The 23,262-nt window shown below is 30.1% G+C and overlaps 3 protein-coding genes across 3 annotated transcripts; 2 read left to right on the top strand and 1 right to left on the bottom strand.

Moving 5' to 3' along the window:
* Positions 1-1,764: 1,764 nt before the first annotated feature.
* Positions 1,765-2,830, bottom strand: LOC129308841 (putative EG45-like domain containing protein 1). The gene is made up of 2 exons (XM_054950227.1): positions 2,722-2,830; positions 1,765-2,051 (listed from the first exon to the last, which is right to left on the bottom strand). Exons 1-2 carry the CDS (start codon positions 2,828-2,830, stop codon positions 1,765-1,767), a joined length of 396 nt encoding a protein of 131 aa, XP_054806202.1.
* A 6,664-nt stretch (positions 2,831-9,494) lies between these two features.
* On the top strand, positions 9,495-10,719 carry LOC129310058 (uncharacterized). Its single transcript, XM_054951892.1, has one exon. It carries the CDS (start codon positions 9,540-9,542, stop codon positions 10,491-10,493), a length of 954 nt encoding a protein of 317 aa, XP_054807867.1. The 5' UTR covers positions 9,495-9,539; the 3' UTR covers positions 10,494-10,719.
* Positions 10,720-15,861: 5,142 nt separating this feature from the next.
* LOC129307712 (uncharacterized) lies at positions 15,862-17,038 on the top strand. Its single transcript, XM_054948577.1, has one exon. It carries the CDS (start codon positions 15,894-15,896, stop codon positions 16,845-16,847), a length of 954 nt encoding a protein of 317 aa, XP_054804552.1. The 5' UTR covers positions 15,862-15,893; the 3' UTR covers positions 16,848-17,038.
* Positions 17,039-23,262: the final 6,224 nt, after the last annotated feature.

Genomic DNA, 23,262 nt, shown 5'->3' with positions numbered 1-23,262 from the left:
TTCTCCCCATGCGCCTACCATAATTTTCGCATTTATTCACGCAATAAAAATCCAAACCTTAGCAAAATATCCAAGGAAATTCATCGAGTGTATCGTTTCGTTGAAATTGGACAACTTATGATATTAAAATTAAAATTATAAAATATATTATGTCTGCCAGCCTCTATTGATTCATTGAGTCGCCATTAAAGGTATGGTGATTCGGGTCAAATAAATCCATGAAGAAATGAAGATATGCTTGTAATATTAGTGTAGACTGTAATTGGGTAGCAAAATGTAGTACCGGTGGGTTTGGATACACCATATATAAAAAAATTGACTTGAAATTTTCAAAGTTAAAATTCAGGAATTTTATGTAAAGTTTTTTTAATAATTTTTTATTATATTCTTTTTTATAAAGATCAAATTTTCTTTATTTTAAAAAGGCAAACTTCATGAAATTAATAAGGCTTGCGACGGCAACATATGATCGGAAACAACATACTTATTTTGTCCTTTTATAAGGACAACAAGATAATATTTATTTTGGTCCTATGGTATCTCTCATATTTTTATGTTCATGGTTATTGTTTTATTCTTATTAAATATTGATAAAGTTATGAAATGCTGATTGTTATATTTTCAAAGTATATTTAATAAGTATAAAGTTAAAAATTTTTCTTGAGAGATATTCTTCTGATCTTATTTATACGTCATATACATAATATGTCTTTATCACTTTGAAGTATACTACCAACAAAAATTGATTTTGTTAATAAGGACATGACCCATAATTTGTAAGATCATGGATTCAAATCTTATTGCAATGTTAGGAGCTTTTTGGGTGGCAATTTGTAAATATCTTTACAAATACTTTTTGAGATTAGAGGCAAGCCATGACCTTGGTGAGCCCCCTCACCAAAACTTTATTTGATTTAAAAAAAACTTGAAATATATTTCTCCGATCTTATTTATAAGTCATTTTTACTAACCTTATCAATACTAATACAACAAAAATATAAAGAATAAAATTTAGTAAAATTACAAACATAATTCTCAAAAAGTAAATAAAATATATAATATCATTTTTCTATTTCTCTCTCTCTCTTACTTTTTAAGGATAATTTAAATATTTCATTTAAAATAAAACATCATTTTAATCTAATGACTTATAAAGTGAATCACTTTACTCTTCTAAAAGGTAATTAATAAAGTGGACGGAGGGAGTATTTCTCAAGAACAGTAATTAAACTTTTTATTTTATTAATGTTTACATATCAATCTATTAAGGAAACTACACTAAAAAGGTTATGCAGGATGTGACTTTTACCAACCTATGAACTTGTCAATTTAGTAAAATGTGATTGTCAATTTCAAAAGAAAACTTGTTAGTTAACAATGTTTGATGTGTAAGTAAATAGTAGTAAAGTGAGAACAACAATAATTTTCTGGCCAAACAAAAATACTAATAACAATAATTTTATTAAAAAGCATCGGCTAGAACGTCCCTTACACATTGCCCATGGAAAATGATGAACTCTATTTCCATGAAGTGCTTGCACGCTACTAATGATTCTTATGTATTATTATTTAATTAATTTTTCTTTCTATCATCAATAACTCCACTAGCATGCTCCTGCTTGGCTTGGCTACTGGCCTACTGCTACTCCTGTCCACAAGCATCAAACCCTGAAAATACACCAAAGAGAAGTCAGTAGCAATAACAAGCTTGAAATTCTACCGAAACACTATATCAACAGTGTCATAAGAAGAGGATCAATTTACTTACTGGGTGTAATCAATGTTGATTTTGCCTTGGACAGGGTCAGCGATGTCGGAGAAGGCTTCCTGAGAGAGGTCCAAGGTGGCATGGCATGACGTAGATGGGCAGCGATCAACGATCTTGACGGTGACGCTTCCTCCCTTGCACGGCTGAGCCGCCCCGTAGTCGCCGGTGCCACGAGTGCACATGACTCTGTACATTCTTCCACATGCACCTCCGTTGTCCCACAAGGTGTCACTTGCTGCTGCTATCCTTGTTCCTTCATCTTCATTTCCATAGCATGCAGATGCTGCCAATCAATCAATTCACGTTGAATTTTTCATCTCTAAACAAATACCAACGATACAATAATGTAGGATGAGATTATATTGTTTGTTTTTATTTGTATATCCATGGGATAAAGTACATGTTAGGATGTCAAGTATAAACGCAAGCACGATTATTAAACAATGTAGAAAATCTCATGTTGTAAGAATTGAGCTTAATGTAAATATATATATATATATATATGAAAGCATTTATAAATTCAAGCATTAAAATTTGAAGCTAAGATATGACGTCAATTTCATTACTTACTGCTCGTGTGTACTTTTACTGTTTCAAGTTTGCTCCCTGTTCGATTTTCTTTGCCAACAGATCGACCAAGTATCCTTTTTAGTCAAGCTTACAGGTGGTCCTGATACTATTTAGTCTCATTAACCGATGAGACTAAAATGGAACAATAGAATATGCTTGAGATAAGATAATTTTTAAATTTTTAACTGTAAAGAAAGGCAAAATTGGAAAGTGAAATAATTTTGAACAATTTCAAAGATATACATACCATTTCTTAATAAGTGTGAAGTTGTTTAAGTTTGCCTTACATTAAAGATCGGAGAGTGTCTATATATATAATAGAAAAATGGGAATTTCACCCAAAAAAAAAAAGAATAGAAAGTTCGGAGTAAATGGACACTCACGAACGTATTGAGTATAAAAGGTGGCAGTTCCAGGAATAGCAGATGTCATTGAGACGAAACTCAAGAGGGCAAGGACCATTGCTAACGCTGATTTCATTTCGAGAGCCATTTCTTTGATCGCTTAATTTTTACCCTCCAACTGCGACTCTACAGTACCATTTCGTTTATAGCACTTTGTATTCGGTACGTCTCCACTCTCCACAAGTTGACGAAGGACGTTAATTGACTGCATTAACTGACCTTAATTGCTACTGAGCAGGTCATTGTATGTGTAACAATAATTTTGACTGAAGTGTCCGCGGCCTGGCGCAATATCAGGTTCAAATTAAGTTCAATGATCGTTTCTTTTAAAATTAGTTAGAATTTACTCCTCAAGTCATAATGCCTCATTTCTGTATATAAAAAAAATTATACTTTCTCTATTGTAAATTATAAAATATTTTTAGACAAAATCTTACATACCAATAAACATCATTAAATACACTTAATAATTTTATTTTCTCAATACAAAAAATATAAACTTTCAAATATATCCTTCATGTAGTAACCTTAAATTTATACTTAATTAGTATTAAATAAAGAGAAAAAGAATAATATTGGAATAAGTCTATTTAATAAAACTTTAATTTTCTCAAAGTGTCTTATATTTTAAGATGGCAAATCTCTCCCAAAAGTGTCTTATAATTTGGGATGGAGAGAGTATTACACAATTTAAAAAAGTTAATTAACTACAATAATTATATTTGAAAATAAAATAAGTAAACTAAAATGGTGTGTGTTAATTAATATAAGCATAAATTAATTATTTCTCGTTAATATAAATTATAAGGGGTGATTTGGAAAATCTATAATAAACACTTATTGGAATGATTGATTTTGCTTATAAAAAATACATGTCAAAAGTGGTATTTTATTTAACACTAAAAAACAAATGGAGTATATATAGAGCAAATTGAGAAAGAAAGTTTATTTTGATCTTATTTATAATACATAATAATAATTATTATATTCATCTTTATCCTTTTACCCTTCTTAAATGTTGAAAAAGTTATTAAATGCTTGAGTTTATTTTAAGTGAGTGTGTGTGTATTTAATAGGAATACAATTTAAAATTTTTTAAATTTTTAGATAAAGTTAATGAAATTTAATATTTTTTAATCCTAATAAATTATATTAAAAGTAAATTATAAATAAAATCAAATGATATGTTATATCTTTCAAGTTCCAAGCATGAATGTGACTCAGTCAAAGCGGCCAAAAATGTATATTCACTTGGCCCTTTTTTTTTGGGGGCAAACTTGTGTTTAGCTTTATATATTTAAACTGTTATTTTAAATTAAATAAATTTGTGTGTTTTTATATATATTTATTTTATAATAAATTATTGTTATTAATATTAACAATATTTTAAGATTTAATTATTTTAATTTAATTAAAAAAAGTATTTTTTTAGTAGATAACGTTAAGTGTGTAATGGCCAAAAACAAAAAATGGTTCTTAGCTTGGGCAACGGATGTTGAATTGCTATTTTATCTGGCTCGTGATGGCGAATTTTAAATGAAAAACTAAAATTGAAAATATATATTCACTGGTTTTATTTAGAATTCACCTTCATTATTTCCATCAAAATCAAAAAAAAACCTTAAACCTCATTAATTTTTTTAAAAATTTAACAAATGTTTAATTTTATTCCTATTAAATATACCTATTTTAAAATAAAGTACTCTAGCATTTAATAAATTTCTTTACATTCAATAAGGACAAAATAATAAAAATAAATATAATAATCATTGAGATCAATGACGGATCTAGAACAATAAATCAATGGGGGGCATAATTTATACATGATATAAATATTAATATTTTTATTAAGTGTTAATACAACTTGGACCCTGAACTAGGGCAATTTGAACTCTAAATTTTAAAAAAGTACATTCTAAATCTAAAGAATTAAAGTTAGAATAATTTCATTCCTGCCGTTAACTTTCAACAAACGTCCATCAAATTTATTTAAAAAAAATTACACTTTAGGTCACAATTTGACAAAAAATTGTTAAAAGTTAACAGTAGGAGCGAAATTGCTCTAACTTTAATTATTTAAGATAGAATGTACATTTTGAAAGTTTAGAGTTCAAATCATCCGTTGAACTTATAGTTCAGGATCCAAATTACATATTAACCTTTTTGTATTTTTAAAAAATGCACTCTAATCAAGAATAATTCAATAGTAACAGAAAAAAATGTATTTTGCACATTATATCAATTTTTAAAAAGATTTTGAAGGAGTGTGTAAGTTTTGTAGTTTGAATTGATCGATGAAGGTGAAAATTTATTAAAAAAAATCAAATAATTTTATGATAAATAAAAAGATAGAGAAAAAAGTGTATGAAGATGAATCTATTCTAAATTTTTTTCCCAACAAAAAATGATAATGTTTTTTTCTTTGATATTATTATGAGATTCTATTACGCTAAAGAACAAATAAGAAAAAAAAATATAAAAAGTGCGCCTATAACAAAAAATTATGTTACCTTCATATTGCTATCACTGATAACCTATCAAAACCCAACCCAACAAGAACAAAAATAGTCAACTCAACACCATCTCATTCATACCCACCATAATCTTCACTAAAAAAATTCTTTACTCATTATTACAGTTTATAGCCTTCTTTTATATAGCTTCATGATCATTATTTACCTTTTTTATGCCTTTTTCTCATGTCTTAAAAAATTTGTAATATTAACACAAGTTAATATGCAATTTAAACATCAAACTATACGCCTAGGGGCGATTTGAATCTAAACTTTTAAAAAGTGTGTTCCAAACTTTAAATAATTAAAATTGAAATAATTTCATCTCTACCATTAACTTTCAATAAACATCCGTCAAATTAGAGCTTGAAGTGTGATTTTTTTTTCAAATGAATTTAATAGACGTTTGTTGAAAGTTAACAATAGGGGTGAAAATGCCTCAATTTTAATTGTTTAGGATTCATAATATACTTTTTTAAAGTTTAAGGTTCAAATTGCCCTAAACCTATAGTTCAGAGTCTAAATTGCATATTAACCATTTTATTAAAAAATTAAAATTTCTATTAAATTATATTAAGGGTCTAAATTAATAAAATTAAATACAAAAAAAACTAATAAAACATGCCAAACAATTTTATAGGTATAATTCATTCCCACTTCACATAATTTTCTAAAACCATCAACATTCTTTTATAGGCATAATTGCATATCAAACAATTTTGTCACAACCATCCAAACAAGCAAGTAAAAATTAGATCATCCAATTACTACAATATTTTTGTCACAAAGAGTTACCCATGGGAATTACACTCTTCTCTAGCCTCCACTTGCTTAGAGGTATCTGAGTAACAATTAATCTACATGATTAAACATTAATTATTAATTTTCAACTCTAACATACACATCCTTAAGCTAAAGCTAAATACCCACGCCCTCTAACATCTATCATTAGCTTAAATAAAGCTCTAACAAACTTTTGTTAGCTCTATTTGTCTTTCACAAACTTAAACAACATAGAATTTTGGTCCACATTGCTCCCAAACTTCCATTTTAAACTTAGGGTTCATCCAAACCCTAGAGCCCAACACCAAATAATCACATAATTACTAAATCTAGATATAGAAACTTAAATTAAATCCCAATAATTCCAATAAACTTAATGGGTTTGGTCAAAACTCAAGAAGGGATGAAATCTTCCTTAACCATATCCAAACCCATTGCAAATTTAAGTAGAGAAGAGGGAAGATGGTTAAAAAACTTACCCAAGTGTTAATTTAGCTCAAATCACCTCCAAGCAACTCCCTAAGCAAGCCCTTTATTCAAAATTTGTCTTATTTGCCATGACAAACATGCATGACAAAATGCACAAGGAGCCTATATGAGATTTAGGTCCAATTCTTAGGCACAATTGTCCCAATACTCGTCCTAACTCAATCCTAAAGCTACCCCAGGTTCCAACAAATCTATTAGTGATCCAAAAATAATTTAATAAATGTACTAATTGACTAATTTACCCCATTAAATCCTTAAATTATAAATTTAAAAATATGGAGTGTTATACTCTTGTCACTTAATCAAGTAGTTAGGGATTCAAATTCTAACCCTTGTGTATAAAGCAACTTAGTTTAGAGAACAAAATGCAAATCTCAGTATTTCAATGGAGATATAGTCTCTATTGTCGCTAAAGCACACTCCTTATACCATAAAAACTTTGTTAAAATACCCACAATTCGGTCTAAATTATGTTAATTTCTGATCATTTTAGGCTCCTTCAACATACTTTTAAAACAGTTATCATCCTTGGATGGAAAGAATCCCCCCCCCCCCCCAAAAAAAAAAAATCATCCTTGGATGGTATTGCTCAATGCTCACCCTTTCAAGTATAGATGGATTGGCCCATCACGTGTACCCGGCCCAAAACATTGAGAATAACTGTGCGTATGCCCACATGTGATGTGATTCTGTGGTCATCATTTACATTTAAATAATAGCGTATGTACTCTTGGCCTAAAAAAAACTCATTGCATACTGCAAAAGACTTCTAAGTCGCACCCCAATCTGCACCACGAGCTTTTGTGAAGGAGTAATCATTTTCCTTCAAGACTTAATTCGCAGTTGTAAATTCATCATTTTGTGAGCGTTGAGTCGCACCCCAATTTGCAACCCCCAAACTTCGTGGAAACTTTGACAGACATCCCAGTTTTCCGTTGCTTTCACATGATTAGGTGGATTTCAGATACTACACAGAGCTTGAAATACAAACAATACTAGCATCTAAATTATAAATAGTGCTATTTACTACAAAATATTCTATACTGATTTTTCCGGCGTCAGGGTTAGCAATGACAGAGAGAGCTTCCTGAGAGAGATCATTGGTGGCCACGCGTCCCGGAGAAGGGCACTGATCGACGATCTTGACGGTGATGCTTCCCCCTTTGCACGGCCGACTCGTGCACGTGGTTCTGTACATTTGGCCGCATGCAGCTCCGTTGTTCCAGATTTCGTCGCTCGCTGCTGCTATCATAGTGCCTTGATCTTGATATCCAAAGCATGCCGATGCTGCCAATCAGCCATTAATCCGCACGAATTAATTGACTGATGAGACTAAAATGGAACCAATAGAATAAGTACGAATAAGCTAAGTGGTAAGAAATTGAGAGAAGAAGAATGTTAAACACAAAATGAGAAATCTTCATTAATCATTTACAAATGATGATGAAAAACAAACCCAACTAGGATGATTTACAGAACATGACCTTATCTTGGTGAACCAACCCCAATCTACGGGAACGAACCATGAGGGATTACAAGTGATGAACTTCCCTACCTAAATATCTAACATTTGACCTTTATATAGGTTTAAACCAACAACTAACTAACATGGTTAACTAATTAACACTAACATTAAGCATATAAATTAGAAGAGAAATGTGATTGATATATATAAACTCACGAACATATACAGTATAAAAGGTGGCGATTCCAGGAATAGCAGATACCACTGAGAAAAGGCTCAAGATGGCAAGTCCCATTACCGCTGCTTTCATTTTGAGAGCTTCTTCGACCACTTCAATTCCCACCAAACAAAGATCGTAGTGTTCTGTGCGAGTTGAAATTGAGGGGATAAATTCCTCCTTTTATAGCAAAATATTAGCCCATAAATTTTATATATATATATATATATATATATTTCCCCGAACGCGTGCTGGGCTTTACATGTTTATTTCATCATGTCAAACACTGAAGCTTTTACAAGGCCTGCTAACAAGCCGTGAATTTAAATCACCGGCGATTAAGATAATTGTAAGAATTTAGTTACCCAATGGGGTTTTTTAAAAATTTTCTATGGACCAGCCCATGTTCAATAAGCCCAAAAGACTGAAAACATTGGCCCAAATATTCCGCTCGGTAGTATGTGCATTCTCTCTTTCATTTTTGCCCCTTTTTTGTTTTTTTAAAAAAAAGTTAACTTTGTTTGCGTCCACCGCAAAAGACTTCTAAATCATACCCCTATCAACACGACCGACTTTTGTGAAGTATCATTTTCATTTAAGACTAATTCAAAGTTTAAAAGTCATGATTTTTTGAGCGTTGAGTCGTGCCCCAATTTACACGGCGAGCTTTGGCCATATTTTCGCAGAAATTCCAACTTTTTATTGCCTCACATTAATTAGGTAGTACTCCTATATTGCATGGAATTTAAAAAATAAATAGTATTATCGAACTTTATAAATTTTGTCATTATAGTGTTGTATATTTTATTTTTGATATACAATGATTAGTATTTTTCTCTCCACTTTTGGATGTCGATGTCCTTTGCGATCAATGTTATATCAATTAATATCACCAGAAAGGAATGACACTTAGATCTCATCAGGTTAATTTAATGACAGTTAAGTTTTGAAAAACCTTACTCAAAGATAAGTTGTAATTGAGTACTGATTCATAATTACAGATATCGTCGTGTTTCAATTACAAATTGAACATTAAGCGTGATAAGTCACCCCCAACAACTTGGAATTTTCGCATTTGCAAGTTTTTTAAGTGATATTTACAACTGAATCTTTGAGCAAAATTTTCTGACACCTAATTATTATTAAATTAATATTTTTGTAATAATAAAATATACAGTCCCTTTTTGGGATAATAATACTAGACTGATTCAAAAAGAAAAGCACTAACACCAATATAAATAAGGGACCATTGCTTGGGGTATTTCTTGCATCAGATCATAGCTAGAGTCCAATCTGAGTAAAATCAAGGGCTCTTTGATCGATCTTCAAGATGGATTCCAATATGTTTTCAAGTTTTGTGAGAATTCTGAGAGAATCCCATGTCATTCTTCTGAAAAACAGAAGCCTTATGGCCTCCATCGCCATACTTATGCTCGTCCTCCACTCTTTCCTCGTCTCATGCAAATTCTTCTTCCTTAGGCTTTTATTGAAAGATTTTGCCATGAAAGAAACTCGTCTGTTCTTCACAAGCCCAGACAGTTCTCAGTACACCAACCTTGTTACTGCTGTCACAGCAGATGTTCGCTTGCTTGCAGCACTTGGATGGTTCTTCGTTCTTGCCCTCTCCATGGCCTCCTTATTCCAAGCAGCCACTGCTGTCTTAGCCACAGCTATAGCTCATGGAAAAGGAAACTTGTCTTTCAGAGATTTGCTGTCAAGAGTATTCAAACCATGTAAAAGGCTAATCATCACTTGGTTCTACGTATCTGTCTTTGATCTTGGTTATCTAGTCCTTGTGTCCATGTCCATTTTCACGTTCACAGTGAATTTCGCTTCTCCATATCGCCCGACAACGTTTGTTTATGTCATTTTGATTCCGGTGTTAGCTTTTCTGATATTCCTCGCAGTTGTTTGGAGCATGTCTGTTGTGATTTCAGTTCTTGAAGAGAAAAGTGGACTTGAGTCAATTGGGAAGGCTTCACAGATTTTGAAGGGATTGAAGGGACAAGGGTTTCTGCTAAATCTTGTATATGGGGCAATTGCTTTGATGGTTCATATCTGGTGGTACCTGGTGACAAAAAAGAAAGGAACTTATGATTCACTGTTTCTGGCGTTAATTTTGGTGAATGTTACTTGTCTCATTAAGATGTCGCATATGATGGCGTTCACAGTGTTTTACCATATCTGCATGTTCAACCATGGTGAAGAGGTTGAATTGCAGGGAAGCTTGGAATATACTAAGTTGCCCAATGAACCGATGCTTATTGGAGCAGGAGCACCATAAGGAACAAAGTTATTTTAATTTCTCTAATTACGTATTTTATTTGGTCGTTGTTTCCTTCAGTGCAAGAACATTTTCTTTTGTTTCCAGACACGCTGTTTGATACTGGCTTTATCATCTCACAATAAGACTGTGTGTAGTAAATGATATATACTTATGTTCTGTCGTCTAAGCCTTTAAGGCGTGGGTCTAATTCTACAAGAAGAACGTTCATTTTATTTTATTTTTTGTTATAGAAAAAAAAAAAATCTCCACATCGAGGAACTCCAATGGCAATGGTAGAAGTCAAAACACAAAATTAGTTAAACAAGATTAATATTCAAGAACTTGAACCAAGTGAGTGGAAACTATATTGTTCCTTTTCAGGGTCATGTAAAATGATATTGATAGGGATGCGGAAGCAGAATCGTGCTAGTTTAGGGACAGAGCCCTGAAACAACAAAAACACAAGAACAAAAAAAAAAGGGACGAAATTTATGACGGAAATAAAGAAAGGTATGAAGTAAACAATAGGATAATGATCAAGGAGAAGATCCTCTAGAGCACCTGCCTCTAGGAACCTCAACCTTCGAAGACACCACAAGAGTTGATCACGCTCTTGATCACGTCGGTTTCTCACACGGGATACCACCACAAAGCACTAAGGCTCACAAGAGTTATAAACTCTAAAATGAATAATTTCATTCAACTTCTGTGTGTTTACAATAGGGAGCATGCCTAATTTATATAGGCTCATAGAAAAATATTTTCTAAAATTAAAACCCTAATTTCCTAATACTAAAAGGAGAAATAATGATAAAATATTCAGCCACATAATTTAGGAGATGTGATCCTAAAATTATGGGATTACAAAATTTAGAAATTAATATTATAATTAATTCTAACCTTTGACTAGACTCAAAATAGAAAATCAAATCAAAGGACCATTAAAATAGGAAATAATTTAGGAGACAATCAAGGGATGATAAAGGATTTGAAATCACGCCACCCTTGACTTCTTTACTAGGGTTTCATGCCTCCTTGCATGCAAGAGGCTCAACTTGTAGTCTTCCTTGCATTGGGCTAAGGTCTGCATCTCTTGGGCTTGACTCTTCATGAGTTTGGATCTTAAATACATTATACACGTATAGATGCTCTCCTTTGGACTTGAGGGGAGTGCCCCAATGCTCTCCAAGCTCTTGAACTTCTTGCATAAGACTGAACAAGGCTTGCTTCATGGCTTTGGTTTGGGCTCTTGTCATTGGACCTCCAATATGTTGCAATGGGTCTTTAGGTACGTTGGATTGGAAGTATTGGGCTCCTTCTATGTCACCATGCTCATGATTACCATCCTCAGGCTTCGTTGTCATTAATGCTATGTCACCCGTGTCATAGGGTCCATCAGATATATTTTTCCTTAAAGATGGATGCATGATTAAGAAAAAAGTTGCTTTTAAAAACTATCTAAAACATTATAAACACTAATTATAAGCACAACTATAAAGAGAGAGTCTATATCAAAAGACAAGCTTCTTAAATTTCACTTTTTTTGTATGGCTTCTTGGTATAAGACTCATAACATATATCTCTTGAATGTTAGTTTCTCCCCAGAAAAAGCAGGGCAACACGAGCTTCTTCTTTTATGTGTGATTGCATAAATTTAATTCGTTGCTGTTTTATAATTTCATTAACAAAACCTTGTTCTCTTCTATTTATAGAATTAATCTAAACAGATTTATTTTTGGCATTTTAAAGTATATAATTACACATGTTGCTAACGATGTGAGAATTGAAAAATTTTAAGACTAAGAAATTGCATATAAAAATTTTTACTTGTATTAAAACTAAATAATCAACATATGTAATTTCTAAGTTCTAAGGAAAACAAGTTATTTAGCCCAGCTAACTACGTCTCTTGGTCAAATGTTGACTAATGTTCAAAGTAGATAATTTTGTAATGGGTGCAAACTGTATATTGTAATTTCTTGGAAAATCATCAGACTTGGGGATGAATTGATGTATTACAAACACCTGAAGAATCAGTCACTTGACCACAGCATTCAAACAATTATTATCTAATTCCAAACCAATGCTGTTTCCTAGATACAACTGAATGATACTCCCTCCCATCCAAAATATAAGCATTTTTTTAATTAATTTTAGTTCAAAATATAAGCATTAGTACATGTAAATTTTTTTCCATTTTGCCTCTTTGTATTTATTAACATAGATATTTGTGCAAATATATCTTTCATTCATCATAAAGTGTATTAGTAATAATTGGAATTGGAGATAAAAATAATATATATTTTTATGAAAATGAAGATTTTATTGGCACAATTTTTTTCCAAAAATTATTTATATTTTGGAGTGGAGTTCATATCAATTATGTTCAGATGAAGTAGAAATAAACTTTATTAAAGCAAGAAAAACAATTACAACAAAAGCCCAAAGAAATTAAATTCCTTGGGCCTGGACACAAACAACATTATTTATATAAAATGGGGGCAGAACTAACAGATCGCACAAACAAAATCAGATCTAGGAATGTTGGCTCAAATGGCAAAAAGTCTTAGTTTCCTTGACCATCAGCTCTTGGGTTTAATTCCTGAAGTGATGAGAATGGAAAAAATATGCTTAGAACTTAGAAGAGCCACCCCTTTAAGATCACATAGTGTTCCTATTTAGATTAATCGAGGCTGTTAGCTTCAAATACCAGATAGTTACACCCAAAAAAAAAAAAAAAATTGGACCTAGGAATGAATCGATGGAAGTCTTGCGCATACAACCACAGCTAGAACTTGTTGAGTGAAGCAACAACTCCCATATCAGAAAATTGAGGAAGATCAATAAAATAGTGATATTTAAAGTATCTAGAATGTGAGATTTGCTCACGGAATCAGCGTGTGTGCATAGTTATCTATGAATGTCCAAATTTCAAACTTCTTGGGATAAAAAGATCAAATTAAAAAAAATAAGCTTTGTGCTTTATATAAATGAATCACATTGTTTATAAAATATTAAATATTTTTATAAATTTCAAACTCTCTTAAGATAATAAAAATAATCATTGTGCTTTATATAAATGAATCACATTGTTTATAAATTATAAATAATAAATATTTTATGAATTTTTATATTACAGATAGATTCTTTTGTAAATATGTGTATGCAAGATAAAATTTAAAAAATTCGTATTATATTGTTAATCCAAGGGAAAATATCATTGCTAAGACAATTTAATATCAAAATTCAAATAAAGACTAAAAAATTATGAAATATCACTGTAAAATTAAGAAACTGATTTAAAAATAATTTTAAATAAGAAAAGACTATAATGCCCCTACTTTTCTTTTTCTTTTTTAAAATTGTCAATTAGCGAATGATTTCTTTTTAAATATAAGTGAATACTTGTTAATTAACAAATGATTACTTATTGAAACATGATTTACACATTTATCCCTTCTCACAACTAAGCTCTTTTAGATTACGTGTTAAAAATAAATGGCTTCTTTTTAAATGCAAATGGTTACTTACTATTAACGAATGATTATGTGTTAGAAACATAATCTATAGTTATCTCTTTCCACGATCAAACTCTTTCATATTTTAAATTTATTAACTGACGAATGGCTACTCGCTAAATATGAATGGGTACTTGTTAATTAAAGAATGACTATTTGTTGAATCATGATCTAAGCTTGTCTCTTCTCACAACCAAGCTCTTTCAAAATTTTAAATTTGTTAATTATTAAATGGCTTCTTATTAAATGTGAATGGATACTTGTTAATTAACGAATGACTATATGTTAATTAAAAAAATATAAAATTATTTTCAAATCAATCCCCTTATATTATAGTGATATTTAAAAAAAAATTAGTCTTTATTTGATATTAAGTTGCCTCAGCATTTCTTGAAAGATATTTTCCCTTAAATCAAAGAATGACTTTAACATTTACCTAAAAAAAACAAAACCGTTCTAAATTTCATTGGCGATTCTTTTCTATGTTGTTGATTCCAAAGAATGCTTTTTTTTTTTTAATTACTTACAGATATCCTCTTACTAGAGATAGTCTTAAAGAATGCTTTTATTCATTACTTTATTTTGCAAAAACCTAATAATTAAAAAAATTTGATTTAATATATATATATATATTAGCCAAAAATATTTTTGATGTAATATTAATTCACCAAAATAAAAAATGAAATAAAATTGGGTATTTTTACTAATAGGGAAAATAAGTTTCAAAATGAGTAAATAAGCAAATTGGTTATAAACTATAGGGTCAAAAGTGCATGGGAGCCTAAATTCATCTTTATCCAATATTTTCTATTGTTAACAATATAAAAGAACCTCAAACAATTAATCAAAAACTATTATTTTTTAACTAATTAATAGTTAAAGTTAACTTTCATTAATAAAAAGATTAAATTGTACTGTTTTTAATAATTGAAAAGTAATATTGCACGGAAGATGAATTTAGAGTTTTAAATGTTTCTAAATCTATAATTTAGACGTCAATTTTAAGGAAAAACGGAGAACAAAACAGTTACACGTGTAATTAAGTATATGGAACAGATAGATAAATCGCACGAACGAGATTTCATGAACGCTTCTCCTGAAGTCATTTTCCTAAAGCACGATGATTCAGTCTCTTTAAATATGTCAACGGTAATAAAATATTTATTACTTTTGCATCAAGTTTTAGAAAACTCGAGCTCATACATAAATATTAGTACTTATATTAGTATTGACTATTGAGGTAAAAAATATTTAAAACTATTAGTACTTATTTCTTTTACGCATGTAAGAGGTTTGACTAGTATACAATAGTACTGTGAACAAGTAAAATCATCAATTTGCCTTCAGGACTAATTCAAACCATCATTTTTATTCATATCACGTATAAAAAAATAATAATCATTTTTATAAATGGGCTGCAATTTCCCCAATTTGTGCATCAAACTTTCAATCAATGCAAAACCCACACTATCTCTACATAATTCCAATTTCGCTGTTGCTTCCGGTGATGAAAGCAAACGTGTTGACCTATTTCTCGGGAAAATGACAAATAATGACTTTTGAAAAATATCAAAGGCCGTTTATGCTCAAATATCAAGAATTTACAACTGAATTTTTAAAATTTACACCTTAAAACTCTTTATTTTATATTAATTTTTTTTAAGATCTTCACTTTAATTGTCATTTTCCCAATTTTCTTTCGCATGTGTTTAGTTTTGTACAAACTAAATTAATTAGCATATCTCCCAGCAGTTCCCTTCCAAAATCAAGCATAGTTAATGTAAGACTGATTCAAAAGGCAAATCTCTAAGCCTAATATAAATAGAGGTAGCCATTGTTTACGCTATTTCCAGTACCAGAGAGTCGAATAATCCGAGATATCTGCACTCATCTATACAAGATGGAATCCAATTCGCTTTCAAGCTTTGTGAGAATTCTGAGAGAATCCCTTCATTTATTTCTGAAAAACAAAGGCCTTATGACCTCCATAGCCATGCTCATCCTTCTTCTCCACTCCTTCCTCTTTTCATGCAATTACTTCTCCATTGAGCCTTTCACGAAAGATTTTGTCAAGAAGCGAGTTCAGTTGTTCTTCGCCAGACCAGGTACCTCTAAGTACACCAACATCGTTACCTCTATGACATCAGATTTTCGCATGTTGGCAGGCCTGGAATGGTTCTTCATTCTTGCTCTCTCCATGGCTTCCTTATTCTCATCAGCCACAACTGTTTTGGCTTCGGCTGTGACTTATGCAGAAGGAAACTTGTCTTTCTTATATTTGCTGTCAAGAGTATTCAAATCATGTAAAAGGCTAATAATCACTTGGTTCTACGTATCTCTCTTCAATCTTGGTTACTTACTCCTTGCATTCTCTTTGATCTTTCCCTTCACTGTCAACTTTGCTTTTCCATTATTTCGCCCGACAACCTTTGTTTATGTCATGTTGATTCCGGTGTCAGCTTTCCATACGTACCTCGCTGTTGTTTGGAAAATGTCTGTTGTGATATCAGTTCTTGAAGAGAAACGTGGACTTGAGGCATTTGGGAAGGCTTGGCAGATTTTGAAGGGATTGAAGACGCAAGGGTTTCTGCTGAATCTTGTGTATGATGTACTTGCTTTGATTGGGTACATCTGGTGGTACATGGAGAGTCCAAAGAAAGGAACTTACTATTCGCTGGTTATGGGACTAATGTTGTTGAACGTTGGTTGTCTGATTAAGATGTTAGTGGACATGGCGTTCACAGTGTTATACCATATGTGCAAGCTGAGCCATGGAGAAGAGATTGAATTTGAAAGAATCTCGAAATACATTAAGGTGTCTAATGAACCAACGATTGGAGCAGATGTAGCATAAAGAAGAAAGGTATTACAATGTCTTCATCTTCTTGATCATTTATTTCTTTCAATTGACGCTTGTAGATACTGCCTTACATAGCTTCTGTTTTCAGATCACTTGAAGTCTGATGTATGTAAGTATGCATGCATGCTTAAATGCTTAATTTTGAGTTGTCATTTACAATAATAAGTGTTCTCACTGAGTGGTTTCTTTAGGAGCCTTAGTTGATGATCCTGATTGGTTTCCATCTTCAATATATCAATATATATATATATATATATATAAAGCTAACCACTATTGTCTTCCTGCTGGTTTGAGCTTTGTAGTAGATATAATCGTATGAGTTGTTATAATTTTTTATGTACATACATATATATTGATATGCATAAATTAATTCGACAAGTTAGCTTTGGAAATTACGCAAGGTTAATTTCGCTTTTAGCGATAAGAATATCATAAAATCTTAAAATTATATCATAATAAATTATTTTTATAATATAAAATTTAAGAAAGATATCATAAAATTTAAAAATAACTAACTAATAATAATTTTTTATTAATTGTAATTAAACATAAAATAATGTTTATTTTTTATAAAATATCTACAAAATAAATCTCTTTTTATAACATCTCTAAATTATTTAAAAATTATTTACTTTTTAATCTTAAATAAACAAGCTCAAAATTCTGCAAAAGTAATTCTAATTATAATAGATATATAGACTATCTCAAAAGGTGGGGGGAGAGAATAGTTATGTAGAAGGTTTTGGATTCATTTGCAATTAAAAAGCCAAAAAGCTTTTCTATTATATTCACCTTATTCAATCTTGAGAATTGAATGCAATTTAACACCCAAAATAAATATTAACTAAGAAATATTCGGACAAAACACTTGATAACAATCCGTCCAAATTAACCATAGTTTTAGAAAATTGATTTTTTGATTGAAAATATCAGAGATTTTAAATTAGGGGTATATTTGAAAGCATGCTTTTAATATAATGCATCTGAAAATGATGGTTTTTCTTATAAAAAAGAACAAAAGACCAAGCTCAAAATTTGCTTAAATTATAATTAAAGATAGAGGGATAGTATCAGACATCGAATATGAATTTGATAATTATACTTAATACAGGCATCTAAACCAATGAAATTCAAATCAACAGTTTTAAGTTCATATTCCACTTAAGATCAATAAGTGAGTGAATTTATCAGAACCATTGATATGAATTTCAACAACTCAAATGATACATGAACTCAATACCTATAGTCACCAAATCCACATCCTTGGATATCTATTGAGAGAGAATCCTGTGAGCCTGTGAGTAAAAGACAACACAATATTCCTTCACCACAAAATTTTTAAAAAAAGTCAAACTCCAAAACAAATTTTGACAAACAGTGCATATATATGTTACAAGGTTTTAAAAATTAGATTGGTCATTGAATATTGAACAGATTGAGGTAGTGGTTCATGGTTCACTGGTTGAACCGAGATCGAACTGTGGTCAAATTGTTTATTAATAAAATTATATATTTTTTATTTTATGTATGGAAATTATACAATAATAAATATAAAGATATTACATGGGATGATTATTTACAAATGTTTGAAAGGCAATTTTAATATAAACTTATACAATTTATCTGAAAAAATAGATAAATAATTTAAAGTATTTGTCCACATTTTAAAAAACAATATATGAAATCAAATAATCAATAAAGATCAATACAAAAAAATTGTATTTGGAGAGAGAAATTAGAATATTTTATGTTCTCTTAATATGCGATCATCAAGCATTATTTAAAGGCAAATTTAAATTGAAATTGATAACATTTTGATCAAGAAAAAATATAGATATAATATCATGAAGTATAAATGTGAAATATGCGTTTACATTATCAGTAAAAAATTCATGAAGACCGACAAAAGAATTCACCAAAAATGAGAGAAAAATAGAAAAAAAAAAAAAAAAAAAAAGGAAGCAACTGTGTGCAAGGAAGCATAGATGATGCATCATGCATGTACGCTAACAGAGTCCCACATCGTTTGCTTTGAAAATGAAAGAGGTGGGGTACTCTAAAAGGAAGCAACAAAGGCAAGGCGGAAATACTTGAGCCTGAGCTTCGTTGGCCAAGCGATTCTACACGTCGGGTCGTCGGCCAAGATTTTTTATTTTATTTTCTAGTTTTTTTATTTGTTGGTCTCGTTCGAGACCGAAACTGATTCGCTTTTTTTTATTTTATCGATTGTTGACCGATTCATTTGTTAGCTGGTTTTCAGGTTGATTCGAACCGGACTGAGTGTAGTTTTAGTTTAACTAGTTATACCAATTGGTCTGGTTTAGATTTTAAAACCACCATGACATATTATATAAGAACAAGAAGCTTTATTCTACTCGATAGACTATATAAATTACACAATGCCATGGTATTCTATCATTAATTAAATTCTTAAAAATATTATTAATTAAGAAATTTTGTTCAACAACTTACATAAGTATTCCCTTAATCTTTCTCTACTTCATTTTATAAGATTTAAAATTATTTATTTCACTCTCTTCATCAGTTTCTCCCGCATTAATACACACTACAAGCCAGCCATGTGAAGGAGGAATGTTTATACACTTCCCATCATCCTCTATAACATGCGTGACAACTTAAAATTTGTAGATACTTTCAATACAAATACAATCCACATTATTTTTACAGCAATCCCGGTTTCGCTAGCTGCTGCTTTTCATCTATAATTCGAATAAGGTTTTGCTGACTTCTCTTCTTTTTGCGTTGTTGGTTATATATGAACTGGCCTATCCCACTATACTATAATTCCACAGAAAGTCAAACATAATTGAATAAGACGGATTCACACAGAAAAGCCCTAAGCCCACCTAGTAAAAATGGATAGCCATTAATTGTAAACAATATAAAATTAATTAGGTGGATTTTACTGATAGAAAATTGTTATTTTTTAAATTATTTTTATCATTGATAAAACCAAACTTGTAAATACTTATACCAAACTTATGAATTATATAAAATTAGTCATCGAGAAGAGGTTGAATTGCAGAGAAGCTTGGAATACGCTTAGGTGTCCAATGAACCAGAGATGGCATAAGAAAATTGTGCGTCATTAATTTTTTTACGCGTATTTGACCCTTTTCTTTTCCCTCTCAATGCATGATGCTCGTTTTCTTCTGTTTCCACTTTCCGCACAGCTGTTTCATGTAAATGCATACTAATATTTTGTCATTAAGTGATGATCCCTATGTCCTGTTTAATAACATACAAGTCATTCATGATGAGCATGAATGGCCGGTTTCAGAAAGCTACTTTTTAACGGTGTTCATAGCTTCAATTTGATTCTTTTTTAGGAAAAAACCAAACTGGACAAAACCAATTGAATCACCGAAGCTTAGGACCTATTTAGTTTTTTTTTTTATAATCAGTTTGGTTTGTTTTTGAGTGATTTGATTTAAATTTGGTTTGATTTAAAAAAAAATATTTTGAGATATTTTTTCATGATCAATATATATACATTTACTAATAATTTTTTAACAATTAATTAGAACATTTAGCTATTAAAAACTAATAAATTATCTTTAAAATACTTGTTTATAAATTTTAAAAAATTATCTAAAATAATTATAGACAACATTTAGTTAATTGTAATAGAATTTTTAATAGTTTTCCAAATAACTAAATTTAGGGAAGAGAAAAAACTTAAAAAATTTATAAAAATGTATAAATTAAATATAATAAAATTTGGTTCGGTTTGATTTAATTTTTTAAAGAAAAGAACCTGAATCCAACCAAACTAATTGATTTTGTTAAAAAATCAAATCAACATTATTTATAATTAATTTTAATTGATTTATGTCAGTTTTGTTCAGTATAATCAATTTAAATCAATTTTAAATACTCTTACTTTTAAAAGTTTAATGTTGTTTTGACAGACATTTTCATTAAAAATAACTTTCTAAAAACATATTCAAATAAGTGAATTTGGAATACGGATAAATTTGGAACTTTTGAAACTGAAAGTAAGGATTGTGGCATTTAATAGGAGGAGCTGACTTTTGAATATATATATATATATATAAAAATTATGTTGACAAATTGACTTTTAATCAACAGAAAACCAAACTAGCAGTGTTTATCATGAATTCAAGTGATCCAATTTTTTTGATATTTTATATTTTTATTTTAATAAATGCATCGCATAATATAAAATAAAAAATAATATTCTAAGTTTTATCTTTTTTGGAAAAATAAATTTATTTTTAAAATTGTAAATTTAAAACTTCAAATTTGAATTCTCCTAACCATTGTTTTTAATCTCGTTGCAACGTAGAATAAGCATCACATGTGCCAAAGCAATGATCAAAACCAAACCTATGTTCAATTGGTTGTGGTTTAATTCTACAAGCTAGCTTTTGGAAATTAGGCCCGGTTTTTTTTAAAAAATTTTTAAACTTCACAATTTAAATATACACGCTCACACATAAGCACATGTTCAAACATTTGACCTCTCTCATGAAGAGGAAAGATTAGACTTAGACTCAAAAGGGCATTTAGCCGGCATGAGGATGTCTCCACTTTCCTTCCTTCATTTCCCTCTCATCACCCTCAAATTAAAAATTTTCAACAGTTTAGATTTAATTTTCAATAAAATTATTATTTTAATGTTATACAGAGATATATAAATTTATTTTCTTGCCATGCTGAGTGCTCTCTCCTTGCCCTTCATTTCAATCTAAAATATTCTCTGCCATTATATAATTTGACTATCCAAATTTTTAATAGTATATTTATTAAAATAAAAGTTATAAAAAATCTGTTGATTATTAACTTGGCCTATACAAATTTAATCTATACAGTTCAATTTAATATTAACAAATTTTATAATTTTATAATTTAACTATCCATATAGAGTCTAGACAATTCACATATAATCTGAATAACCTAATTTAATATTAAAAAATTTATAAATTGTACAAATTAACCATTTAAATGTTATCTACATAGTTCATGTTCCATATTAAAAATTTTATATTAATAAATATAATGTTTAAAAATATTCAAAAATTAATTTAAATAAATAGCAAATATCATTTTAGGCTAAAATGGAGGGTTAGACTTGGTCTAGCTTGATGAGCACTTGTGATAAGCATCGAATGCAAACGTCATTCTTGTATTATGTGCAATAATTTTAATATTTAAAAGGTAACATTATTCTAATAAGAAGTTTAATTAAGATAACTATTTATTCTTTCCAAGGTAGTGAAATTGTTAAAACCACCTTTAACCCTGAATGCACGTGTGTGACTCTCTCTCCCTCTCTCTCCCTCTCTCTCTACACACGCATGCACGTGTGAATTTAGATCTGACTACTGCATTGCATGTCTATTTCAACGAACTAAGAGTCTCTTCATTTCTTCCTTTCCATTTTCCTCTACTTTTTCCATCTCAACCATTCACATTATTTTATTAAATGAAATTTTTAAAATTATAGAATTAATGAATGGTTGCGATGCAGGAAGTGGAGGGAAATGGAGGGAAAGAAATGGAGAAATTCCTCTCCTAATCTCAATAGTACTATAGTAAATGAATGGCTCATTTATGGATTTTTATTGCCTATCTATTTTATATATATATATATATATATAAGCTTATTCTCATTTACATGCATATCCATTGAACTATTTTGCCCCATAGGAATTGGGAAGATGGGATGAAACTGAATAAAATATTTTATTGTGCCCAATTAGGCCAGAACTGAGACATGCAAAAACTGACAAAAATAAAATGATCATTACTGTTACTGGACTGAAGCAACTATATATAGGAATAGAGTTGTCAATTAAGGCCAGCCCGATCCTAAAGGACTAGCCCTTGAAGGGCGAGGGCCTAAATGGGCTAGCCCTAATAAGCCCAGTCATGCTCCAGGGTTTCTTTTATAAGGCTCGGTTCTCAGGGCCTCGGCCCTTTTTTTATTACTTTTTTCAATTTAAAATTTTAAAAAATATATTTATAATCCTAAAAAAAGTTATTATACATAAAATTAAGTTTAAAAAATAAATTTAAATCATTTTACACCACATTAAATAAAAAAAACTTAAATATTCATGTCTAATATCAAATAGCAACATCAAAATTAATACCAATAAAAATTAGACTTGGCTAACATTATTAGCTAAATCTTAATGAATGAATGAAGGAGGAACAAATGAGTCTAATATGTTTATTTCTTTTGGTTATATATTTAATCTTCTATTTTTTATATTATAATTTTTTTAAAAAAATAAAAAGACTTAAAAGGGTTGGCTCTTTTATTTTCGAGCTTAGCCCTTTTAAGCTCGAATTACTATTTTTTCTTTCAAAGTAGAGGCTCAACCTTAATTATTTTTAGGTTTAAAAGGGTCAGCCTGAT

The sequence above is a fragment of the Prosopis cineraria genome, unplaced genomic scaffold (assembly GCF_029017545.1).
Source record: "Prosopis cineraria cultivar Desert tree isolate PC_DT_omini unplaced genomic scaffold, ASM2901754v1 PC4, whole genome shotgun sequence".
Lineage (NCBI taxonomy): Eukaryota > Viridiplantae > Streptophyta > Magnoliopsida > Fabales > Fabaceae > Prosopis > Prosopis cineraria.
The sequence above is the reverse complement of the archived record's forward strand: the minus strand, read 5'-3'. Positions and strand labels throughout refer to the sequence as shown.